General features: G+C 37.5%; 1 protein-coding gene across 2 annotated transcripts in view; it reads left to right on the forward strand.

Annotated features, from left to right (window-relative positions):
- The first annotated feature begins 468 nt into the window (after positions 1 to 468).
- LOC137648762 (uncharacterized) overlaps positions 469 to 21,552 on the forward strand; it is a 56,620-nt gene continuing 35,536 nt past the window's right edge. The window contains exons 1-4 of one of the 2 annotated variants that reach the window (XM_068381885.1): positions 469 to 631; positions 5,973 to 6,041; positions 8,630 to 11,248; positions 16,764 to 16,847. In XM_068381885.1, the coding sequence (XP_068237986.1) occupies positions 614 to 631; positions 5,973 to 6,041; positions 8,630 to 9,907 (1,365 nt within the window). In that variant the 5' untranslated portion in view covers positions 469 to 613 and the 3' untranslated portion in view covers positions 9,908 to 11,248; positions 16,764 to 16,847. The remainder of the gene's footprint in view (positions 632 to 5,972; positions 6,042 to 8,629; positions 11,249 to 16,763; positions 16,848 to 21,552) is intronic. The other variant, XM_068381884.1, reaches the window with a different exon arrangement.

A 21,552-nucleotide genomic window follows, 5' to 3' on the forward strand; every position in this document is an offset into this window, starting at 1 on the left:
GTTTATTTATTTGTTTGCTTGTGAGCAACTTTACACAAAAACTAGTGTGCCGATTTTGACCAAATTTGGTACTCTTGTTGGGTATGACCCAAGGATGAAGCTGTGATATTTTGGATAAAGTACATCAAAGTATAAGTACGCAGCAAGGAAAAGGTACACCCAAAAATCTAGTTAATATACTATTTTTGTATTCTCCTCTTCTAAAAAGGTACACTCAAAATCTAGTTAATATTTTATTTTCTATCCTGGATCTTCAAAAAGCTACACCTAAAATCCAGTTAATATCTATTTTCGTATCCGCGTCTTCGAAGAAGCTACACCCAAACCGGGCGTGACCATTGTGAGATTCCACATCTAAAAGAAATCTAGGAAAATAAAAACGATATGTCAAAAAAAAAGTCAAGGGGCAGGCTTCTAAGAGCAGTCGCCAAGGAGAAAGTAGCGTCCGTCTCTCCATCCAACGGCTCTGGTGTCAGTCAGTACTGAGAAGAGGTAAGAAGTTGGCGGATCGAGATTCAGTTGAGACGAGACAGGAGACCCGTCCAGAACAGAGCAGCGTCCCAGAGAGAGAGAGAGTAGTGATTTCCTGGGGGGATTCAAGCAAACGTTTGCAATGTTATTGCTACTACAGGTACTGTTGATGTATGTTTTCTGTTTTCTTAGCTTTAATTGTTATTATAGCACCAAGTGTCTTTAAATTATTCTCTTTTTTTATTTTTTTTATTTTGAGATTCCCTGGCCCTTACGGACAGGCACGGGCTCTTGCATACTTGCAAGAGCCCGAGTTTGTTAAGTTGTTATTATAGCATCAAGTGTCTTTAAATTATTCTCTTTTTTTATTTTTTTATTTTGAGATTCCCTGGCCCTTACGGACAGGCACGGGCTCTTGCATACTTGCAAGAGCCCGAGTTTGTTAAGTTGTTATTATAGCATCAAGTGTCTTTAAATTATTCTCTTTTTTTATTTTTTTATTTTGAGATTCCCTGGCCCTTACGGACAGGCACGGGCTCTTGCATACTTGCAAGAGCCCGAGTTTATTAAGTATTTAGAATTTGATGGTTTGTGCTGAAGGTTATACAAATAAAGTTTATTTTCTGAGGTTATTAAAACATCAGGTGTCTTTAGATTATTCTTTGAATATTCACGAATGTGTGCCTCTTAAGTATTTAGAATTTGATTGTTTGTGCTAAAGCTTACACAAAGTTTATTTTCTGCATTGTTTACTTGGATTGTTATTAAAACATCAGGTGTCTTTAGATTATTCTTTGAATATTCACTAATTTATGTTTTGTTAAGTATTTAGAACTTGATGAATTGTGCATATTTTTTCATTAATACATAGTTAAATGCACTATTTTTTTTCTTTGAGGTACTTGTGTTACAAGGGCAGTATAAAAATTATTATGATATTAAATACTTAATAAATGATAACTTATGCATGGGGGGCTTATCAAAATTGTACTAATTAAGTTAATGAAAAAATCTTATAGTGTATTTTAGATAGATTGATTTAGTTTATTTTAAATTTTAGTTTATTTTAATGCCCCGAAAATAACTAACACAGAAAAAAAGTGAATCGTAAGTTGTCATTGAATTTGAAGCTGCCTCAAATGATCACGAGATATGTTCAATAAGATTAAGCCTTTATTACTAATGGTTCATTTATTTTACGATTAAACACTATTAATTTCTAAATTAAATATTCCTACATCTTTGGTGTTTACACTTAGTTCAGGTTTTAATCTTGTGCTGCGATATCTTTATAGATAACCCGATTTGAATTTGAATAATAATATATTTTATATCCTTATTTATGAAATGGAATTTTTGATAGATAATCCAATTTGAATTTGAATAAGAATATATTTTAGATCCTTATTTTTTAAATGGAATTTTTAATAGATAATCCAAGTTTAATTTGAATAAGAATACATTTTAGATCCTTATTCGGAAAATGGAGTTTTTTGATAGATAATCCAATCTGAATTTGAATAAGAATATATTTAGATCCTTATTTGTGAAATGGAGTTTTTTTTATAGATAATCCAATCTGAATTTGAATAAGAATATATTTTAGATCCTTATTGAGGAAATGGAATGCTTCTCTTAAACCCAGAGTTTCATTACGATCTATCTCAAAATTATTCAATTGAAGATGAAATTGTTTCATAATTACGTTGCGAACTTGTAGGTTCTCTCATCTGACCTTTTACTATGCAGTAGTTATCAAACTGGAGTTCCTCTGGTCTTCAGATGTAAATAAACATCTGAAGACCAAAAGAACTCTAGTTTGATAACTACTGCATTGTAAAAAAAAAACTTTATTTCAAAGCTTTAGTAACCCAATTAATCTTGCTTGTCATCGTAAGACATTTTGACGCTGTTTCATAACTACACTACGAATAAAATAAGCTTGAACTATAGTTAAATAACGACTGCATCGTAAAAAAAAAAAACATTAATATTTCAAAGCTTAGTAACCCAATAAATCTTGCTTGTAATCGTAAGACATTTTATCGCTGTTTCATAACTACACTACGAATAAAATAAGCTTGAACTCTAGTTTAATAACGACTGCATAATAAAAAAAAACTTTATTTCAAATCTTAGTAACCCAATTAATCTTGCTTGTAATAGTATGGCATTTTAACGCTGTTTCATAACTACACTACGGATAAAATAAGCTTGAATTCTAGTTAAATAACGACTGCATCGTAAAAAAACATTAATATTTCAAGGCTTTAGTAACCCAATTAATCTTGCTTGTCATCGTAAGACATTTTAACGCTGTTTCATAACTACACTACGAATAAAATAAGCTTGAACTCTAGTTAAATAACGACTGCATCGTAAAAAAAACATTAATATTTCAAAGCTTAGTAACCCAATAAAATCTTGCTTGTAATCTTATGACACTACGAATAAAATAAGCTTGAAGATATGAGAGTCATTTATTCGTCCGGGAAGTAGACGAGAGCTCAAGAAAAGGTCAGACATTGTATACCGTAACGGGGCAAGAGAAATCTCTTAAGTCTTGACTTTCGGGTGAGTGACCTACTGGGAGGGCAGTACACCACCAGACTCCATGACCCCCTTGGTCGGCAAGGTTTTGAAGGTCAAAGCCTGCTATACAACCTCTTTGGCTATAGACGCAGAGGACTGGCCTTGCCTGCTATACAACCTCTTTGGCTATAGACGCAGAGGACTGGCCTTGCCTGCTATACAACCTCTTTGGCTATAGACGCAGAGGACTGGCCTTGCCTGCTATACAACCTCTTTGGCTATAGACGCACGCAGAGGACTGGCCTTGCCTGCTATACAACCTCTTTGGCTATAGACGCAGAGGACTGGCCTTGCCTGCTATACAACCTCTTTGGCTATAGACGCAGAGGACTGGCCTTGCCTGCTATACAACCCCTTTGGCTGTAGACGCAGAGGACTGGCCTTGCGGTTTGTCCTGCAGGACTGTAGGGGCGCTCCTGTCCTGTGAAAAAAATGCCCACACACTCTGTGGACTTGCCTACTTATAGTCCATTTCTTTTAGCGATGCATATTTGCACCAACTTGCGGCGGTGCCCTTTTAGCTCGGAAAAGTTTCCTGATCGCTGATTGGTTAGAATTATCTTGTGCAACCAATCAGCGATCCGGAAACTTTTCCGAGCCAAAAGGACACCGCTGCGAGTCGGTGGAAATATGCATCGCTAAAAGAAATGGACTATAGTTCAAGAGGATTGGGCACCCAGGATAAGGCCTACATGATTTCGTTTTTTGGTACTTGTTAACCAAATTTGGTACAGCTGGCTTCATTCATTCCGGTACATTGGCGTCTCTTTAGCTTCCCGTGAAGTGTACCGGAATGAATGAAGCCAACTGTACATTGCGGGGTATCAAGTACAGCTGATAGTCTACAACTAATTTTGAAAAAGCCAAATTTTGGTACTTAATACTTTATTTTTTCCATAATATAAATCTGACTTGAAACAATATGAAGGAAGGTGATAGGCATTCTCTGTCGGCTTCTATATGATAGTGATTTGCCCACTACGGTGTTAATGTACTTATTTCTCTTGAAGTCATTATAGGACTGCCTTTTCCGGGAGTCCAAGTGTCTCCTGGGAGAAATATACTAGGGCGATTTTTTAACCTTTCTGGAGATTATCTCATGCCGAAGCACTACTGCACTTTTAATTAGGCGTACTTGTTTTCGCATTAATTCATAGAAATTTGAAAAGGATACTGCCAATCGCGGCAGGACTGGCCTGTCGGGTCAAACATGCTGACAGGATGAGAGGACAGGCTATAGTCTCGCTGGGTTTGTCCTGTTTAACCCCCATACACGTTAAGGATTGGTTCATGCCAATCGCGGTGAAATCGGCGCGCCAGGCCGCCAGTCCTCTGCGTGTATGACCTGCTCAATTGATTGAATGATTTGAGGTTTTCTGGCATCCTGGCATCTAAGGTCATTGACGCCGAAATGTCTGTGGGCTTTTAACAGTTCTGGGTTATCTGACTGTCGTTCACGTGCGATCTTTCCCGTCTCCGAAATATGATATCTTTACATTTTCTGAAGTTTGCTCTGGAGTTTATGTTTTCTAAATATCTTTCAAATGTTTGGAGTATGGATTATTGCAACAGGTAGGGAGATTATTTTACGAATAAAGGGATTTTATCTTTACATTTTTTAAAGTTTGCAGTATTTTATTGAAATACAGCTATGTACAGTATTTATCTTAAGGATAATTTCTGATTAATATTACGATTTTCTTAACAGTGTACCTAATATCCGAACGCACATATATCTTAGCAATATGCGAAAAAAGACAATCTTTCTTCGTAGTCTTCTTTAAATGACAGGTCCCTCAACAAAGGGATCCTCCTTTTATAGAAAGCTGGGTGTATTTCCCTCGCTTTGATTTAGGTCAGTCTACTCCTTCCCCCCTTTAGGAGGGAAGGCCAGCCAGCCACTCCTCTGAAGAATGCGGAAGGCGAACAGTCAAATCCTTTCTGGAGACTTTCGTGTTTGGCCAAAGTCTTAAAGTTGCAAGCAAAGAATTGCTTATTTGATGACACCTGAGAAAGTTAAGTGTTTTCTTAGTTATATATATATATATATATATATATATATATATATATATATATATATATATATATATATATATATATATACATACATACATACATACTGTATATATATATATATATATATATATATATATATATATATATATATATATATATATATATATATATATATATGTATGTATGTATGTATGTATGTATGTATGTATGTATGTATGTATGTATATATATATATATATATATATATATATATATATATATATATATATATATATATATATGTTGTTAGAGATAATGTAACTTATCCTCATAAAGCCAATAACCTTTGAACAGTAAATAATATTGATTAGAATTGAAATAAAATCACCGTCTAGATTTGTAATGTTATTCCTTCAGAGTACCAGCCAAAGCACCTGACCGAAGCTTCTTTTTGTGTCGGTTAATATATAAATGTATTATAATTTCCAGCAAAGCCAACGAGTTGTTTTGATGTAAGTTTAGCATCTGATTACATCTGTATCTGTTTGATGTTTATGAAACGTTTCTTAGCTTTTATTATTATTATTATTATTATTATTATTATTATTATTATTACTTGCTAATCTACAACCCTAGTTGGAAAAGCAGGATGCTATAAGCCCAGGGGCTCCAACAAGGAAAGTAGCCTAGTGAGGGAAGGAAGCAAGGAAAAATAAAATATTTTAAGAACAGTAACGACATTAAAATAAATATTTTCTATTTTCTGAAATTAAAATAAATACCTATATCTTTTTAGAAAGACCTGAAAGTAACATTAGTGAAGAAGACTTATTATCTGAAAACGATAAAAGTCTGTTTAATCAACCAGTAAAAATAATGAAAGAAACATTACTAAATACTTCAAATATTTTCAGGTATGTCTGGTGCTGGGAACGTTGACGCATTCATCCTTGGCAGGCGTCATCTACCGTACGAAATACTATGTAAGTTTAGTGTTGTACTCTTTTCTTATTACCACATAGGGGTTAGGGACATCTGTTCACCTCCCACTTTGTATTGTAGGCATTATGTAAGGCTATTTACAGCCTCCAACTTTGTATTGTAGGCATTATTTAAGGCTATTTACAGCCTCCCACTCTGTATTGTAGGCATCATTTAAGGCTATTTACAGCCTCCCACTTTTTTATTGGAGGCATTATTTAAGGCTATTTACAGCCTCCCACTTTTTATTGTAGGCATTATGTAAGGCTATTTACAGCCTCCCACTTTTTATTGTAGGCATTATTTAAGGCTATTTACAGCCTCCCACTTTGTATTGTAGGCATTATTTAAGGCTATTTACAGCCTCCCACTTTGTATTGTAGGCATTATTCAAGGCTATTTACAGCCTTCCACTTTGTATTATAGACATTATCTAAGGCTATTTACAGCCTCCCACTTTTTATTGTAGGCATTATTTAATGTTATTTACAGCCTCCCACTTTGTATTATAGGCATTATTTAAGGCTATTTACAGCCTCCCACTTTGTATTGTAGGCATTATTCAAGGCTATTTACAGCTTCCCACTTTGTATTGTAGGCATTATTTAAGGCTATTTACAGCCTCCCACTTTTTATTGTAGGCATTATGTAAGGCTATTTACAGCCTCCCACTTTGTATTGTAGGCATTATTTAAGGCTATTTACAGCCTCCCACTTTGTATTGTAGGCATTATGTAATGCTATTTACAGCCTCCCACTTTGTATTGTAGGCATTATGTAAGGCTATTTACAGCCTCCCACTTTGTATTATAGGCATTATTTAAGGCTATTTACAGCCTCCCATTTTGTATTGTAGGCATTATTTAAGGCTATTTTCAGCCTCCCACTTTGTATTGTAGGCATTATGTAAGGCTATTTACAGCCTCCCACTTTTTATTGTAGGCATTATGTAAGGCTATTTACTGCCTCCCACTTTGTATTGTATGCATTATTTAAGGCTATTTACAGCTTCCCACTTTGTATTGTAGGCATTATTTAAGGCTATTTACAGCCTCCCACTTTGTATTGTAGGCATTATTTAAGGCTATTTACAGCCTCCCACTTTGTACTGTAGGCATTATTTAAGGCTATTTACAGCCTCCCACTTTGTATTGTAGGCATTATTTAAGGCTATTTACAGCCTCCCACTTTGTATTGTAGGCATTATTTAAGGCTATTTACAGCCTCCCACTTTGTATTGTGGCATTATTTAAAGCTATTTACAGCCTCCCACTTTGTATTGTAGGCATTATGTAAGGGCTATTCACAGCCTCCCACTTTGTATTGTAGGCATTATTTAAGGCTATATACAGCCTCCCACTTTTTATTGTAGGCATTATTTAAGACTATTTACAGCCTTTCATTTTGTATTATAGGCATTATTTAAGGCTATTTACAGCCTCCCACTTTGTATTGTAGGCATTATTCATGGCTATTTACAGCCTCCCACTTTGTATTATAGATATTATTTAAGGCTATTTACAGCCTCCCACTTTTTATTGTAGGCATTATTTAAGGCTATTTACAGCCTCCCACTTTGTATTGTAGGCATTATGTAAGGCTATTTACAGCTTCCCACTTTGTATTGTAGGCATTATTTAAGGCTATTTACAGCTCCCCCCCTCTGCACTCAGGTTTACCTTTCTCTCTTCCTATTTTAACTTCTAAAGATTAAAAGGCCGCTCATGAATGGCAGAGGCAAGAGACTAGGGACAGTTCCCTTACCCTATCAAGCAGAACAATGCCCTAGAGACTGACTATATATAGGATCAGTGCTCAAGCCCCCTCTCCACCCAAGCTAGGACTAAGGCGGATCAGGCAATGGCTGCTGATGACTCGACAGATAGATTTATAGGCTCCCCCAAATGCCCCATCCTCAGCTTACAAGGGTAATGAGGTTGCAGTGATCAAAGGAACTAACGAGCCAGTCTAACCAGTCAGGGACGTAACCGCATCGACCACCACAACCCTAACTTTTACTACTTCCTAATACAACTGCAATGTTTCCCCCTAGTTGTGCCTGGGTGGTAAACGGCCTCCCAGGCCCCAGCGTCCGGCCAAATGGGGCTCATTCATAAATCACTATCATCTTTACTTATTAGTATAAGATTTTCTACTTTGTTTTTTTATTGAATACAGTGGCAGTAATTATACTAATTTTATTGATATCGTTTCCATATTTACAATGTTTTACATCTGTATTAAAATTATTCGAATGTTTTTCATGACTACAAAATCTTATTTATTCATAAAGTCATTAAGTGGTAGTTTGAACACATACTCAACATGCTTATCATTTTGATGAAAATTTACACATCCATAAGCCAGTTCGTTGAATATATAGGATTATCTCAAGATAAAATTATATAGTAATTAGCAAGGGTAATACTTATTAATGACCCTTTATTTTCGGCAATGCCTCATATATACACACCTATGTATTTGTAATTTTCCAATCAGTTTCTTTTAAATTGTGCTAGTTAAAGATATTGTTAATGTTTATGTCGATGTCCGACTACATGAATAATGTTTTCTGTCGTTTTGCTTCCAGCCCGCAGATCCCTTCTTGAGCGCAACTTCAGACGACTTCACATATCAAGACACGCAAAACAGTGCAGAAGCTGCAACTACTCTAGGACCAAATAACTCTGCTGAAGTAGGTGTCATTCAACAGCAGAACAGCGCTGAAGTAGGTGTCACTCAACAGCAGAACAGCGCTGAAGTAGGTGTCACTCAACAGCAGAACAGCGCTGAAGTAGGTGTCACTCAACAGCAGAACAGTGCTGAGGTTGGAATCACAACACTTAATCCCTTTAATTCAGGAGAGGTCACATCCTTTCCGGCCATCATCAAGAGTCCTTCAGGTGTCAACAGTCAGAAGACTGTAGAATCCAGTCATAAAAAGGGGGGAATTTCTGCTATAAAAACAGGTGTCAAGTCCCAACCTGAATCCGAAAGTGCAACTGGGCAACCAGAGAATAATCCAGTTATTGGAACCGCAGTTGGTACCCAGCCATTCTTCCCTCAAGCAACAGGTGTCAAATCCCAGCCCGAATCCGAAAGTGCAACTGGGCAACCAGAGAATAATCCAGTTATTGGAACCGCAGTTGGTACCCAGCCATTCTTCCCTCAAGCAACAGGTGTCAAATCCCAGCCCGAACCTGAAAGTGCAACTGGGCAACCAGAGAACAGCGGAAATGAAGAAACCACAGTTGGTACTCTGTCGTCTTCCCAAAGCTTCAACAAGCCAAATAGTAACCAAGCCTCTTCCGGAAACTCTATTCATCCGAGTAAAATAGCCGATGCCCTTAACGTTGCAGGATTGGAACCAGTAACTGTCTTGGCATCTAACCAGCAACACGCGGAGGAAGGAAACGCCAATGCCGGAGAATCAGTACTGGACTCTGAAAGTTCCCTTCCAAATGCCCTTAGAGACGCTCTCTCTCAAGTAGGAGTAAGCGAAACAGTCGACGACCCTTTGTTGGAAGAAGCTAAGAAATATTTCATATCAATTTGGAATCTTGAGGCCCACCGTCTTGGCGCACCTTATCTGGAAGTAACTGATGTATGGCCAGAAATTGGAATGGTGTATATGCCCACCATCAATCAGATGTCCTCCAAAATACAGAATTCGAGGCCAGTCAAAGAAGCGGCAGAAAGACTCAAGTCAATGTGGGAAGAACGACACCCAACCACAGAAGAAACTCCTTCCCATGGTTTCCTTTCAGAATTCTTTGACTTCTTTAATTTGGGAAGATCTGAATACCCAGATGAACTTATCCCAGAAGACGAACCAATCTCAGAACAGTTAAGGAAAGAGATCCAATAAAGAGAAACTGAGGGGGTACCCCATACTAATTCAAAAGGTGTGATAATAGGGGCGCTGGCCCACCAGAGAACACATAGCCCTATCCAGCCAGTCCCTCAAAGACCGGCAGAGCATCCCCATCCAGACTCTCAGAGGCCAGCAAAGTAAGCTATCAACCCTGATTCCTTAAAATCACAAGAGTTTTACCGAGTCTCTTTCGAATTTTGGTGACCAAGTCCATAGATAGTTGAGGAAATGTCTAATAAAACTATGCTCAATGTTTACTTGGTAAAATCGCAGTGGCTTTCGTGGTTTTGAATACGTTTTCTTAAAAGTATATCATATAGTACAATTATTTATTGAAATTTTCCATAATGTGCAAGTATTCTGAAAAGGCAAAAAGACCTTGAACTCGATTTGTTATCAGAAAGTTGATTGAGAACAACAAAATCAATATTTTTTTTTTTTTACGGATTACGGAAAAATCGTTTAAAAATTATGATATTTTGTCCATAAACCATTGATTATGCCATGTTCTAATCCTCTATGGCTCTATCCCTGGATTGAAAGCGAGTCAATTTATGATTACTTGCAATAGACCAAGTAACGAGACTTTAAAAAAGAGGAAATGTGTTTTCCCTTTTCAGACCAATCATCATATTATTTATAGTTAGTGGTAAAATAGTTCGTTTTCTATAATCCTTTTCTATTGACAAAGAAAACGTGGATTATACAGTTTCATTGCTTAACTGCAATGAAATGCTCTTTTATTTAATTACTCATCTTTGAAATGCTCTTTTATTTAATTACTCATCTTTGTTTGTATGAATGTTATTTATCATATCTATTAAAGAATGAAATATTGCACAGATTTTTTTTATTCCTTGTGCCACGTGAGGGTTGGTATCCCTGGTCAACACTTGTCATTTTAGGTTGGTAGTTCCACATTTTGTAAACAAACCTGGGTTGCCATTCGTACGATAATTATCGTACATGTACGATTATTTTGGGTCCCGTACGATGTACGATACATACTTTGGGTATATACAATGTGTGTGTGTGTGTTTGATTAAGCAATTATGCTAAAATACCTTGAAATAAGCTATATATGTTACTCCTTAATAATCTTGTTCAAAGTGTGTACGATAATTTTAGTTTATAAAACGATAATTTTAAGGTTCATGTATGATAATCCAGTGGAAATAATCTGGTAACCCTGAAACAAACTAACTTTTTTTTTAGTTAGCATTAAACTGTCGTACACTAAATATCAACTGTGTTTAATCGACGTGTTTTTTCATGGATTGATTTCCCCTTGTGAGGTGCCATACTACGACAGGTAATTGCATTTTTATAAAATTGGTAAATATATGGTACTTTAATTTCTAGCCAAATACATGAACCGTATATTTTTTTATAACCCTTTTACCCCCACCATAAGGTTAAATTTCGAGCACATTTTGCTAAATAATTTTTTAAAATTGCTCTAACAAGCTTAATTTTTGTCCTAGAAAGGTCAGGTTGGTCTCATTCTTTTGGAAAATGCCTGAAGTTTCTCGTGAAATTATCAAAAATATGTAAAAATATGTAATTATTCCTACTCGTTATCCTGTGCTCTATGCATTTCTGACCTTGGTTATTGGGGCATACCACCCGTTCATGAGTTTTTGAAAATGTCATAAACGAGTGATTTACAGCTATAATAATGGTCAGAAATGCATAATAAGAAGAAGGTAACCAGTTGGAAAAATATATGGATCGTGTAAGTGGCCAAACAGGATTATTTAACACATTTGAGGTTTGTAAAAGGTTACAGAACCTAACAAACATACCTAACCTAACAGTTCCCAGGTCACAATCCCTAGCCGGGGGCAAGCCCCCAGACCCCCTTCCCAGGTCACAGCCCCTAGCCCGGACCCCCTTTCCAGCTCAAACTATAATTTTCAGACTTGTGATGTTGATGTTATGGAAGTTTTGCCATTAAAAACAGCGGGTGAATGTAGTTCATTTGGATAAGGTCAGCTAAAAATACAGTATTTTACTTACTTTACATTGAGCCATTTTTCTAGTCCTATACAGCAGGGGAACCCTACTCTATACAGACCTCCACAGTTATTTTATCATGTTTGTTCGAAAGCATTCAACATTTCACACCGCATATTGCTTTAATGTTAAATCCTCACTGTCGAAGCACTCACAGAACAATGAAGTCTTTAGTTCCTCTTGAAAGCCTTAATATCTTCAATCTTTCGGATGTCTCGTGGGAGCTTATTGTATAGTCTCAGAAAGGCTCTAGAGTCTAAAGTGGGGTGTCGCAGGGGACCGTAAGCCCTCTGGTATGGAAGTTGGTAAGGATACGGCCTCTAGATTAGGTTAGGTGAGGGAACCTTAGAGTAGGTGGTGTTCTTGTGTCTAAAAAGTTTGTTTTTTCAATCTGTCTTCATGAGCTACAAAGGCTCTTAAAAACAACCCTAGTCCTTGAAGGTGGTAGTTTAACATCCCCGTAACTCGTCATTTTGGTATGTTGTTGCTTTACCCTCCCCCCCCTTCCCTTATTTATCCAAAGCTACACCCCTGTAACAATGTGCTCTGCACTACAATTGTTTGGGCAAAACCATAAATGAGCATGAGTAAGAAGAGCAATAAAGATAATTGGTAAGTATGTTATAATTTAATTTCAAGCAAAATGAGAATTTACAATAAGAAATAAACCAGTGCTGGTTGTTTTGGGCGTTTTCTCTGTGTGCTTAATGGATCTGCGGCGTAATCATTTTATTGTCTAAATTCATTGTTTCCTTTTTGGATACTGATGTTAGGCTACTGTATATACCTTGTTTGTAATCCCTTAAGGCAAAGTATTCAGGTTTTTGTATGACGTAATCCTTGGCTGGCTTTTGAACCAATTAAAGATTTCCAAATATTTATACATAAATTCCTGTAAGTTGTTTTACAAAAGCCATTCCATCTCCCTTGTCCTGTTTCAGTTCCATCATGACTACCGTCACAAGAAGACGTCTCCCAAAGGAGAGTTCAATCTATTTTGAAATCAATGTAATTTCATATACAGTATTTTGTTATCATTTAAGATTCTCTGTTCACTATATAGCTATTGTTGCTCGTCTTCTTCTGGTACAATTAAGGAATTCAAGCCCTTTTCTGCTCTGAATGATATTCCCCACTCTGTTCCTCCTTTTCCTGAGCCCTCAAGGACTCTGTTAGCTGAGGAAGACGGCATGATTTGCCTTTACTTATCTATGATGATAATTTTATAAGAGTATTATCACTCCATGGACAAAGTGATCACGAGTCACTCCCAGAGACTGATCCTATGGTTATGGCCCCGGACAGAGTGATCAAGAGTCACTCCTAGAGACTGATCCTATGGTTATGGCCCCTGCATTTCCAGTGCTTGACCAGTCCCAGTGTCTTTAGTGCCTGATTATTCTTACTTACACATTTCTCCCTCACCTCCCATTATGGCGGAGTTTCTGCGGGAGGACTTTCCACTCCTTGATGGTTTGCTTCTAAAAGTCTTGAAAATCTCCCCTCGCTCCCTTATAAGAACGACACATTCACGAGTCAAGACTGCTATTTCCTCCTTTCCTCACTGGCCTATTTTCCCAGTTGGAGCCCTTGGGCTCATAGCATCCTGCTTTTCCAACTAGGTTTGTAGCTTTGCAAGTAAAAATGATAAATCTGTTATACCGAGGAAGCCCTATAGGAAGATTCCTATCTTACGCCCATTTGTTTTTACAAGTCTGGCTTGCCTTGTACGCCCAGGGGTCCTCAGCATTACCCTCATAAGAATTCTCCCACTTGTGTTGATGTTGTTCGGACCTCTATAGTAGCTTGCACAATTCCAAATTCAATTTGTTCCGTAACCGAAATACAAACCACGCCATTTACATAGGGTATTACTTTCGGCGTAGCTGAAATGGCGAGCCATTAGATTTTAATGAGGGTTAACTACCCCCGTGCTAGTTAGCAGGGGTAGGGGAGGGGTAGTTAGCTACCCCTCCCCCCTCACACACTGGTGAACTGACTCACTGCGCTTAGAGGTAGGACTTGACTTGGGGGACAGGGCTGGCAGGCAAATATGTGTAAATAGCTAAGGTTTATATGGTTAGGAAAAATACAAATTATCTCCGAATTTGTCATATTAAGATGTTATTAGTACGAAAAAATTGTGATTTCCTGATATTCACTCGCTTAATATCTACTCAGATATCTGGAAACTGATATGGTTTAAATATGAGACATTCTAAAAGATAGGTATTTAATGAAATTCCTTAGTTTACATAAGGAAAAGTGCCTGCTTCCTGACTTCTCACTTTTGATAACAGTTTGGACAACATAGGGCAAATAATTTGCTACTGTTACCATCAAAAGGGTTGGTCAGAGGGATGTCCGGCCACATAAAGGTTATCCTTTTATGATATTAATCTTTAATCTCATAAACATATGATTTTGGACTGTACCGTATTAGTCAAAGATATATGAGTGTATTTATAATGAATCTAAGAAATGAACTAATGATTTATTGACCCTTTTTTTTTTTTTTTTTTTTTTTTTTTTTTTTTGTGATATGATTGATTGCATATATGTAAGAAAACTTAACAGCTTAAGTCAGTGGTTCCCAAATCTTTTTTAAGTGGACACCCTGTTATTATCTATAAACTGCATAAAAGTTTCTTTGCCCTATTGTTTATGACATATATTTTGTCATGAAGAGTTTGTATGTAAATTGAAATAATTAAGCTACTGTATTTATTGCTTATATGATCTTAATTAATGTCCCCCTGCTGCCCCCAACCACAACTTTTGTCTCACCGCCCCCAATTTCAATCCATCGCCACTCAGGATGGTTCCGCCCACTTTGAGAACCACTGGCCTAAGTTGACGTGTCACTCCTGTTGCCGTTGTTTACAACCCTTAAACTTGGACTTGAGGATTTCACAATGAATAACAGTATTCTGGAAAGGATTAACGAGTGGTGTGAGTCCAGAAAAACTAAGACCTTATTGCTTAGATAATCTTACACCTCACTCCCATTCAATGATTTTCATCAAAGAAATGTATGCACCACATAGCAAAACAGAAGATGAACTGGAATTCAAAGCTTTCAGTTTCGCATATCGGGTAATGTTCTCCTGCTGGGATACCTATGGCGTCCCATGAGCTTTTACTCTTCAAACATTTTCCATTTTTTCCCAACTAATGTAATGAATGTAAGTGATACCTCTGGATACGAAAGTTTCTGCTTACGAAAAATTCAGGATACGAAAAGCGATACAAAGATTTTTGTGCCCCAGTATATGAAAAAATTTTCAGGATACGAAAAGCTTACGAGATCCCAACTCGTCGCCGAGAGTACAGTACCTTTTTTTTCCAGGGTATCAACCCTTAATTTAGGTGTACAGGTAACAATACACCTTCACTGATCCAAATGCTTTACATACAGTACCGTAACTTTTATACAGTAGTAAAGAAAACGTACCGTTTTCTTAGGGCTTGGAGGGGATAACTAGGCTATAACTACATTATTGAATAATCTCATGGTGGTTTCTGGAATGGATTAGGCTGTTTTTAACGGTTGGGTTAGTTATTGAATTATAGAAATGGCTGCATTGCATGTCTATTACTACAGTTTAGCGTGTTTATGAAAGAAAAGGTGTCTTTTCGTAAGGCTTAGAACGGATTAGGCTATTTACATGTAAAACGCGACTCAGGATACGAAAAAATCAGCATACGAAACCGTATCCTGAACGGATTACTTTCGTATGCTGAGGCATCACTGTATATAATTTACATAATTCAACGTGTTATGCTACTTTCTGTAACCTTTGTTTCTACAAGGAGTTTTCTACAATACCTTTAAGTATCTGCATCACATGAGGTAGTAAGATCCACTTGCTTAGCAAAACATAAAGGTCGGCATTCTGTCGAGAAGTAGGTGTTCACATAACCAGTAACAGGAGTCAATTGTTCCTCTTGCTCGTTTTAGTTTAAAAGATGGTATAAGACTGTATAAATTTAAAGCACCAGGTACCATTTCAGAAATTTTTTGACTTGTAATGGTGTTTGTGTATTAACCCTTTTACCCCCAGGGTATTTGGAAATTTCCAACCCTTAACCCCCAGGGGTTATTTTTTTTCAAGCACATTTTGCAGTATATTTTTTTTAAATTGCTCTAACAGCCTTAATTTTTGTCATAGAGAGGTCAGGTTGGTCTCATTCTCTTGGAAAATGTCTGAAGTTTCTCAAAATATTATCAAAAATATGCAAAAAAAAAAAAATAGCTGTTTTTTGCAAGGACGTACCGGTACGTCCATGGGGGTAAAGGAATGAGTTTTGTGAAACGTACCAGCACGTCCTTTGGGGGTAAAAGGGTTAACAGTACTGTAATTGATTTGGGTGTTTTTAAGAGGGCGGGAAGGGATAAAATTTTTTCAGTTACTGTATTTTATATAGGAAAAATTGACTCTAGATACGAATAATTGACATACGAGCTTTGTCCTGGAAAGCATTATGCTCGTATGTGAAGGTCTTACTGCATAGGTGTTGACAATTTCTATTGCAGTTAATTTCTTTCCTTTCTGTATTTTTCCTGGAGGTTATGTTCTATAGATAAGTTCATTTGTCAAATTAATGATCTATTGAGTATTCCATATAAATGTTTACTCATTTCAGTTCAATAATAGTAAGAATAAAGACATTATGTCATGGGTAATATTCGTATGTTAATTATACTTCATTGTTTACAAAAGTTTGCAACATGCAGGTTATTCTTTCTTTATAATAAAATACCAAATAAAGTTGCTGTAGAATGTAGAAAGTTATTTCTCTGTTAATATTTGGTTTTCTTTTCCTTTTGCAGGAGGAGAATGCCATGTAAAATATCCTTTTAAGGTTTGAGTTTACGGTACCTATCACTATTGAAGAATGGCATTTAACCTCCAAGGTAAGATACATAATACAGGATAGTACTGTATCGTACATTTTGTTCTTCGAACTTATTTTATATGACTTATGACTTCTATGCTTTGTATCAATTAGTTTAACAAGACCGAGTCGCATTCATACTCTCTTCGGGTTAATTCAGTTTGTGTGTTCTTAAATGAAAGTTGAAATTGAAGTAATCTTAAGCTAAATAGAGTTGGATTGCAACGGTTGGAAGAGATCAGAAAGAACTAATGAAAAATATAAATCCTTTAATAAGGTCTGGAGATACTGATATGTATACAGTAAAATTATGCTATACAATAATATAATTTAAAAATGGTAGGGTTGACAAGTCAGTGTTCATCCCATAATTATTAACAAATCTTTGGTCTGTCAGTGAGTTGATAATTTTTATTCCATTAGAATCGTTACATTGTTTATCATTACCAGTCAGAAAAATTATTAATTTCTTTTTTTAAAGGTAGGGTTTATTAAATGAGGTACTATACATGTACACTGTTTTTATGTAAAACTTAATCCATTGGGTCAGTCTGTAAGTGTTGAAATTTTTAACCTTTAATTATAATTTGTATCATCATCATCATCTCATCCTACGCCTATTGACGCAAAAGGCCTCGGTTAGATTTCCCCAGTACTCTCTATCTTGAGCTTTTAATTCAGCACTTCTCCATTCATCATCTCCTACTTCATGCTTCATAGTCCTTAGCCATTTAGGCCTGGGTTTTCCAACACTTTTAGTGCCTTGTGGAGCCCAGTTAAACATTATAGAAAACGTTTATGAACGTTGAAAAGAAATTTTAAGCAGAGTATTTGTTAATGAGCTTTTTTATTGCTATGAGAATCAAGCGACTCATTTGCTATTTATAGGAATATACTTTCATCTTTTTGTGTTAATTGGCTTTGCTCCTTGATAGAAATTTTTGAAAAAGTCCTTGAAAGTTTTTTTTCCTTTGCTTAGAAAATGTAAAAGAATTAATATTGGTTGTGAATGAAAAATTTATATTGCAACTTAAAGTCCAGTACCATTATGAATACATTAACACCAAAACTCAATCATTTACTACTGACATATATCTACTATATTCCATATACTGTACAGTAGTTGTAACTCTAAGAGGACATGTATAGTGTACAGTTGCCATTAGTTATTTTCATTCCAGTTAACCCGAGTCTGCTTCTTTCCAAGTGACATGCCCTTATTCTCTCTACCAGAGCCAAAGGGACTCTCCCCACAGCTCAAGAGCCAACTGGTCTCTCTTCATTTTAGCTTAAGAAAGCTGGTCTAGTCAAAGTTTCCAGGTAGGATGGGTCGTCGCGGGTGAAGCTTCTCTCTCGTCCCTTCCAGTCATAATTTCTTTGGTGGGGCTTATCATCAGGGTTCTTATTTTTTACTTTGTGGAGATAAGTGTGTAAACACAGGACCAAAAACAAAGTTACTTGCCTTGAACAATAGTCCATAGTACTGTAGTTAGAATTTTCCTATACAATAGTGTTCTGTATTTGGTCAGACCTGAGAAATACGTTTATTCCTATGCGGATGCAAACTTCTGAGTCATTTATGTGGGGTTACTGCTAATCATGTTTTCTATGACCGGCCAATCAAAGATTTGGTTTAATTGCACCATACTTTGTTGCTGGGCAACCATAGCGCATGCGCATGGAGCAAGAGGACTCTTGCTCACAACATCCCTCAACACTGTAGGTCGCGAAGTAAAGAGGTTGTGCTCTCACTTCCTCTCTACGATCGAGCCTTTTGTATTCATTTTGCATAAATCTCGGTATTTACGTTCCAGCCCAATATGGGATAGTGAGTATTGTGGCATCCTTATGAGCCGGGCGGGCAGACATAAAACACACATCCTTTTTGTCCCACTTGCCTATACAATAGATGTTCAAGAGAGGCTCTATTTAAGTATTGTAGAGAGAGGACTTTGTCTTTTTCTCGTCGCAGGAAACTTAACTTAATGCCTGCTCTCAGCGTCAACAGAGACTCGTATAAAGTACAGAGACATCTTGTAGATCAAACTCCTCAGACCAAGGGAGAGAGTTCTCTCCCCCTTGAAGGTGAAGACTGTAGGTTCAATGGCTCCTACTATTAATAGTATCGTACCCGGACTTATCACAGGTAAGGAGTGGCCAATGAAGTGCGGAAGGAGGTAGTAAATTTGTCAGTGACCCATCTCTGAACAATTGAAATAGCCTGTTCAGGATGTAGGTCTCCCTATTTCCCTCCTTCCCTAGCACAGTTAGCCTAGATACGCCTCCACTAACTATGTGTTTAGATGGACAATCTAATGCTTTTAGCATCCAGTGATAGACCTCCTCTTTCTCAGGAGCATCCTAATACTGGCTGCAGGCAGGGCGGGGGTCCTGGTTCAAGTTTCCATTTCCTTCGGCTGTACAGTAGGGGGTGGGATTTCTTCTGGATCTCTCCCCTCTCTTCTATTTTTAGTTGGCATGACAAATATGGAATAGTTTTTCAGGCAGTTATTTTACCCCAAATCTCGAGCCTATGCTAAAGTCTACCTCAGGAAAGATCTCTAAGATACCACCTTTCGAGAAGACAACTGTTTTAAATCTATACCCCTGTCTAGAGTCAAGATCATGAGAGGAAAATTAGGTTGTGGAAATGTGGGCCCTTTTATTCCCAAGAATCTGGAGTGGAGCCAGCCCCACCTGGTGATTGTCAGAAGACTGACCATTAACAGAGTCCCGGCCTCCCTATTTTTGTTTTCAGAAAGAATGAGCATCCTCAAAACCAGATTTTGGATGACAGAACCCAATTTCTCCTGGAAAATAATTACCCGTTCTTAGAAGTGATGTCTCCGCTAGATACGTTGGTATCCTCTTTGCAAGTGGTGTTAAGTGTTGGAATTCTAGGAGTAAATAGAACCCCTCCTCTATCAGAGGAACCTTGACTTCCCATAAATCCTTAAGGGACATGACATCTTGAGAATAAAGCTCAACTTTGAAGGCGAAAGTTTGACCACCTGTCTTTTCCTTCCACCAGTTAAACAGGACTTTGGCACAGTACTTTCTTTACGAGTCTAGAGAGTCTAGGAAGCCTCTCTTGGAATGATAAGAAGTCACTTCTTGACAGGACTTTTAGAGCAGGAAGATATGCCTTGACTCCTGTCAGAGGGCCTAGCATGTAGGTTTACTAGTAGGTCTAGACCAGATGCCCCCTCGCAAATTGGAGTCATCACTGAGTAAAGAGCAGTTATGAATTTCTATGAGTATGAACTAGGTATGGCAATGAAAGTTATGTCCTCCATACTTCCAAAGAAGACAGGTTGGCCTTAATGATTTCTTCTCATGAATCATTTAATTTTGCCAGATATTTTGTTAGCCACCGTTTTCACCAATACTACGGTAATGGTCAATGTCCTCCTCTCTTTACTCCGGAGTATAAGACTAGGAGATGCAAGAGAGTCGGATAGACACCACAAATTCATATGTATAAGAAACGATCCTCAGTTCTGGAACTTCTCCCGATAAATCCCGAGAAGAATGCTGGACTGAATAAAGTGTACTGTAAGCATTCACTCTAACCGACGTCTCCCTTGGGAAGAGTTAGTCAACAGAATGGGGACTGTTCAGGTCAAATAGAACCCTTATACTAGGGGTTATTTTAGAGTTTGGCGCTTTTCCAAGATTGCTTCTTGAATACGTATTGATTGACAATTTGGAAAAACAGATCCTGTATCAGTCTTGGAAATTTAGATCTAACTCTGGATCTTGAAGCAGGTCCTTGTTTGAGATAGCTAGAACTCTTCTCCCTGGGAGAACTATCGACAACCTGGTTACCAAGGTTTCTAGAGGGCCAACCTGTCTCCTAGGAGTAACATCCCGCCCTACAATAGAGGTGAGAGGGAGGGACTTATTATCTCCTAAGATTATCCTCACGATCCCAGTTAGGAGGGCTTAAGTCAGATATGTGACCCTTTTTTCCTTCGGCTTTACTACCAGCCAAGGAAAACAATCTTACAATACAGTACTTACAAGGTCATTTTTCCTGGAAACCCAATTCAGAAAATACTATATTTTCTGGGGTTATCTTATTCGAATTTTGATAATGAGAACTGGATTCTGGTGATTTTCGGTAAGACTTTTTCATGATCTTGCCTCTCAAGACGTCCATTGATGAATAGAGTGCTTCGACCCCTCTGACCAAAGACACTATGTATCCCCCTCTTTTTGGTGTCCTCAAATCAGTGAAGTTCTTCATCCTGAACATGATCACCCTGTTGGTCAAGACCTAACATGAAAACTCGCTATCCTCAGAGGAAGCATCACCAGAGACCCTCCGCCTCGATCATATGGCATTAGTGGACCTTCCACTTTTACCCGTTTCTGGTTCAGTGAACAAATACAGACTCCGGTTGGAAAAGATCTCGGGTTTAACTCTTTCACGATCTTGTCTCTCGGAGAGGTTCCTGATGACACGAAAAGCTAGTTACTCTGTTCTGTAGAGCAGTGTGAGTTTTCTGACATAATAAATATCTAGGACATATTACTCCCTTTTTGTTCACGAGCACTAGCTGCTCCGGAAGAAAGTATTCAAAAATACTTTCTCTCTCTGATTAGGAGAAACTATCAGGAGAGCCTATACATTCTCAGGGGAAGCGTTGCTAAGGACCCTCTCCTCGAGCATATGATGCATGCGGGCTTGCCGCAACCTTAGCGTTCCGCAAAACCACTCG

This window comes from Palaemon carinicauda, chromosome 10 (assembly GCF_036898095.1).
Source record: "Palaemon carinicauda isolate YSFRI2023 chromosome 10, ASM3689809v2, whole genome shotgun sequence".
NCBI lineage: Eukaryota > Metazoa > Arthropoda > Malacostraca > Decapoda > Palaemonidae > Palaemon > Palaemon carinicauda.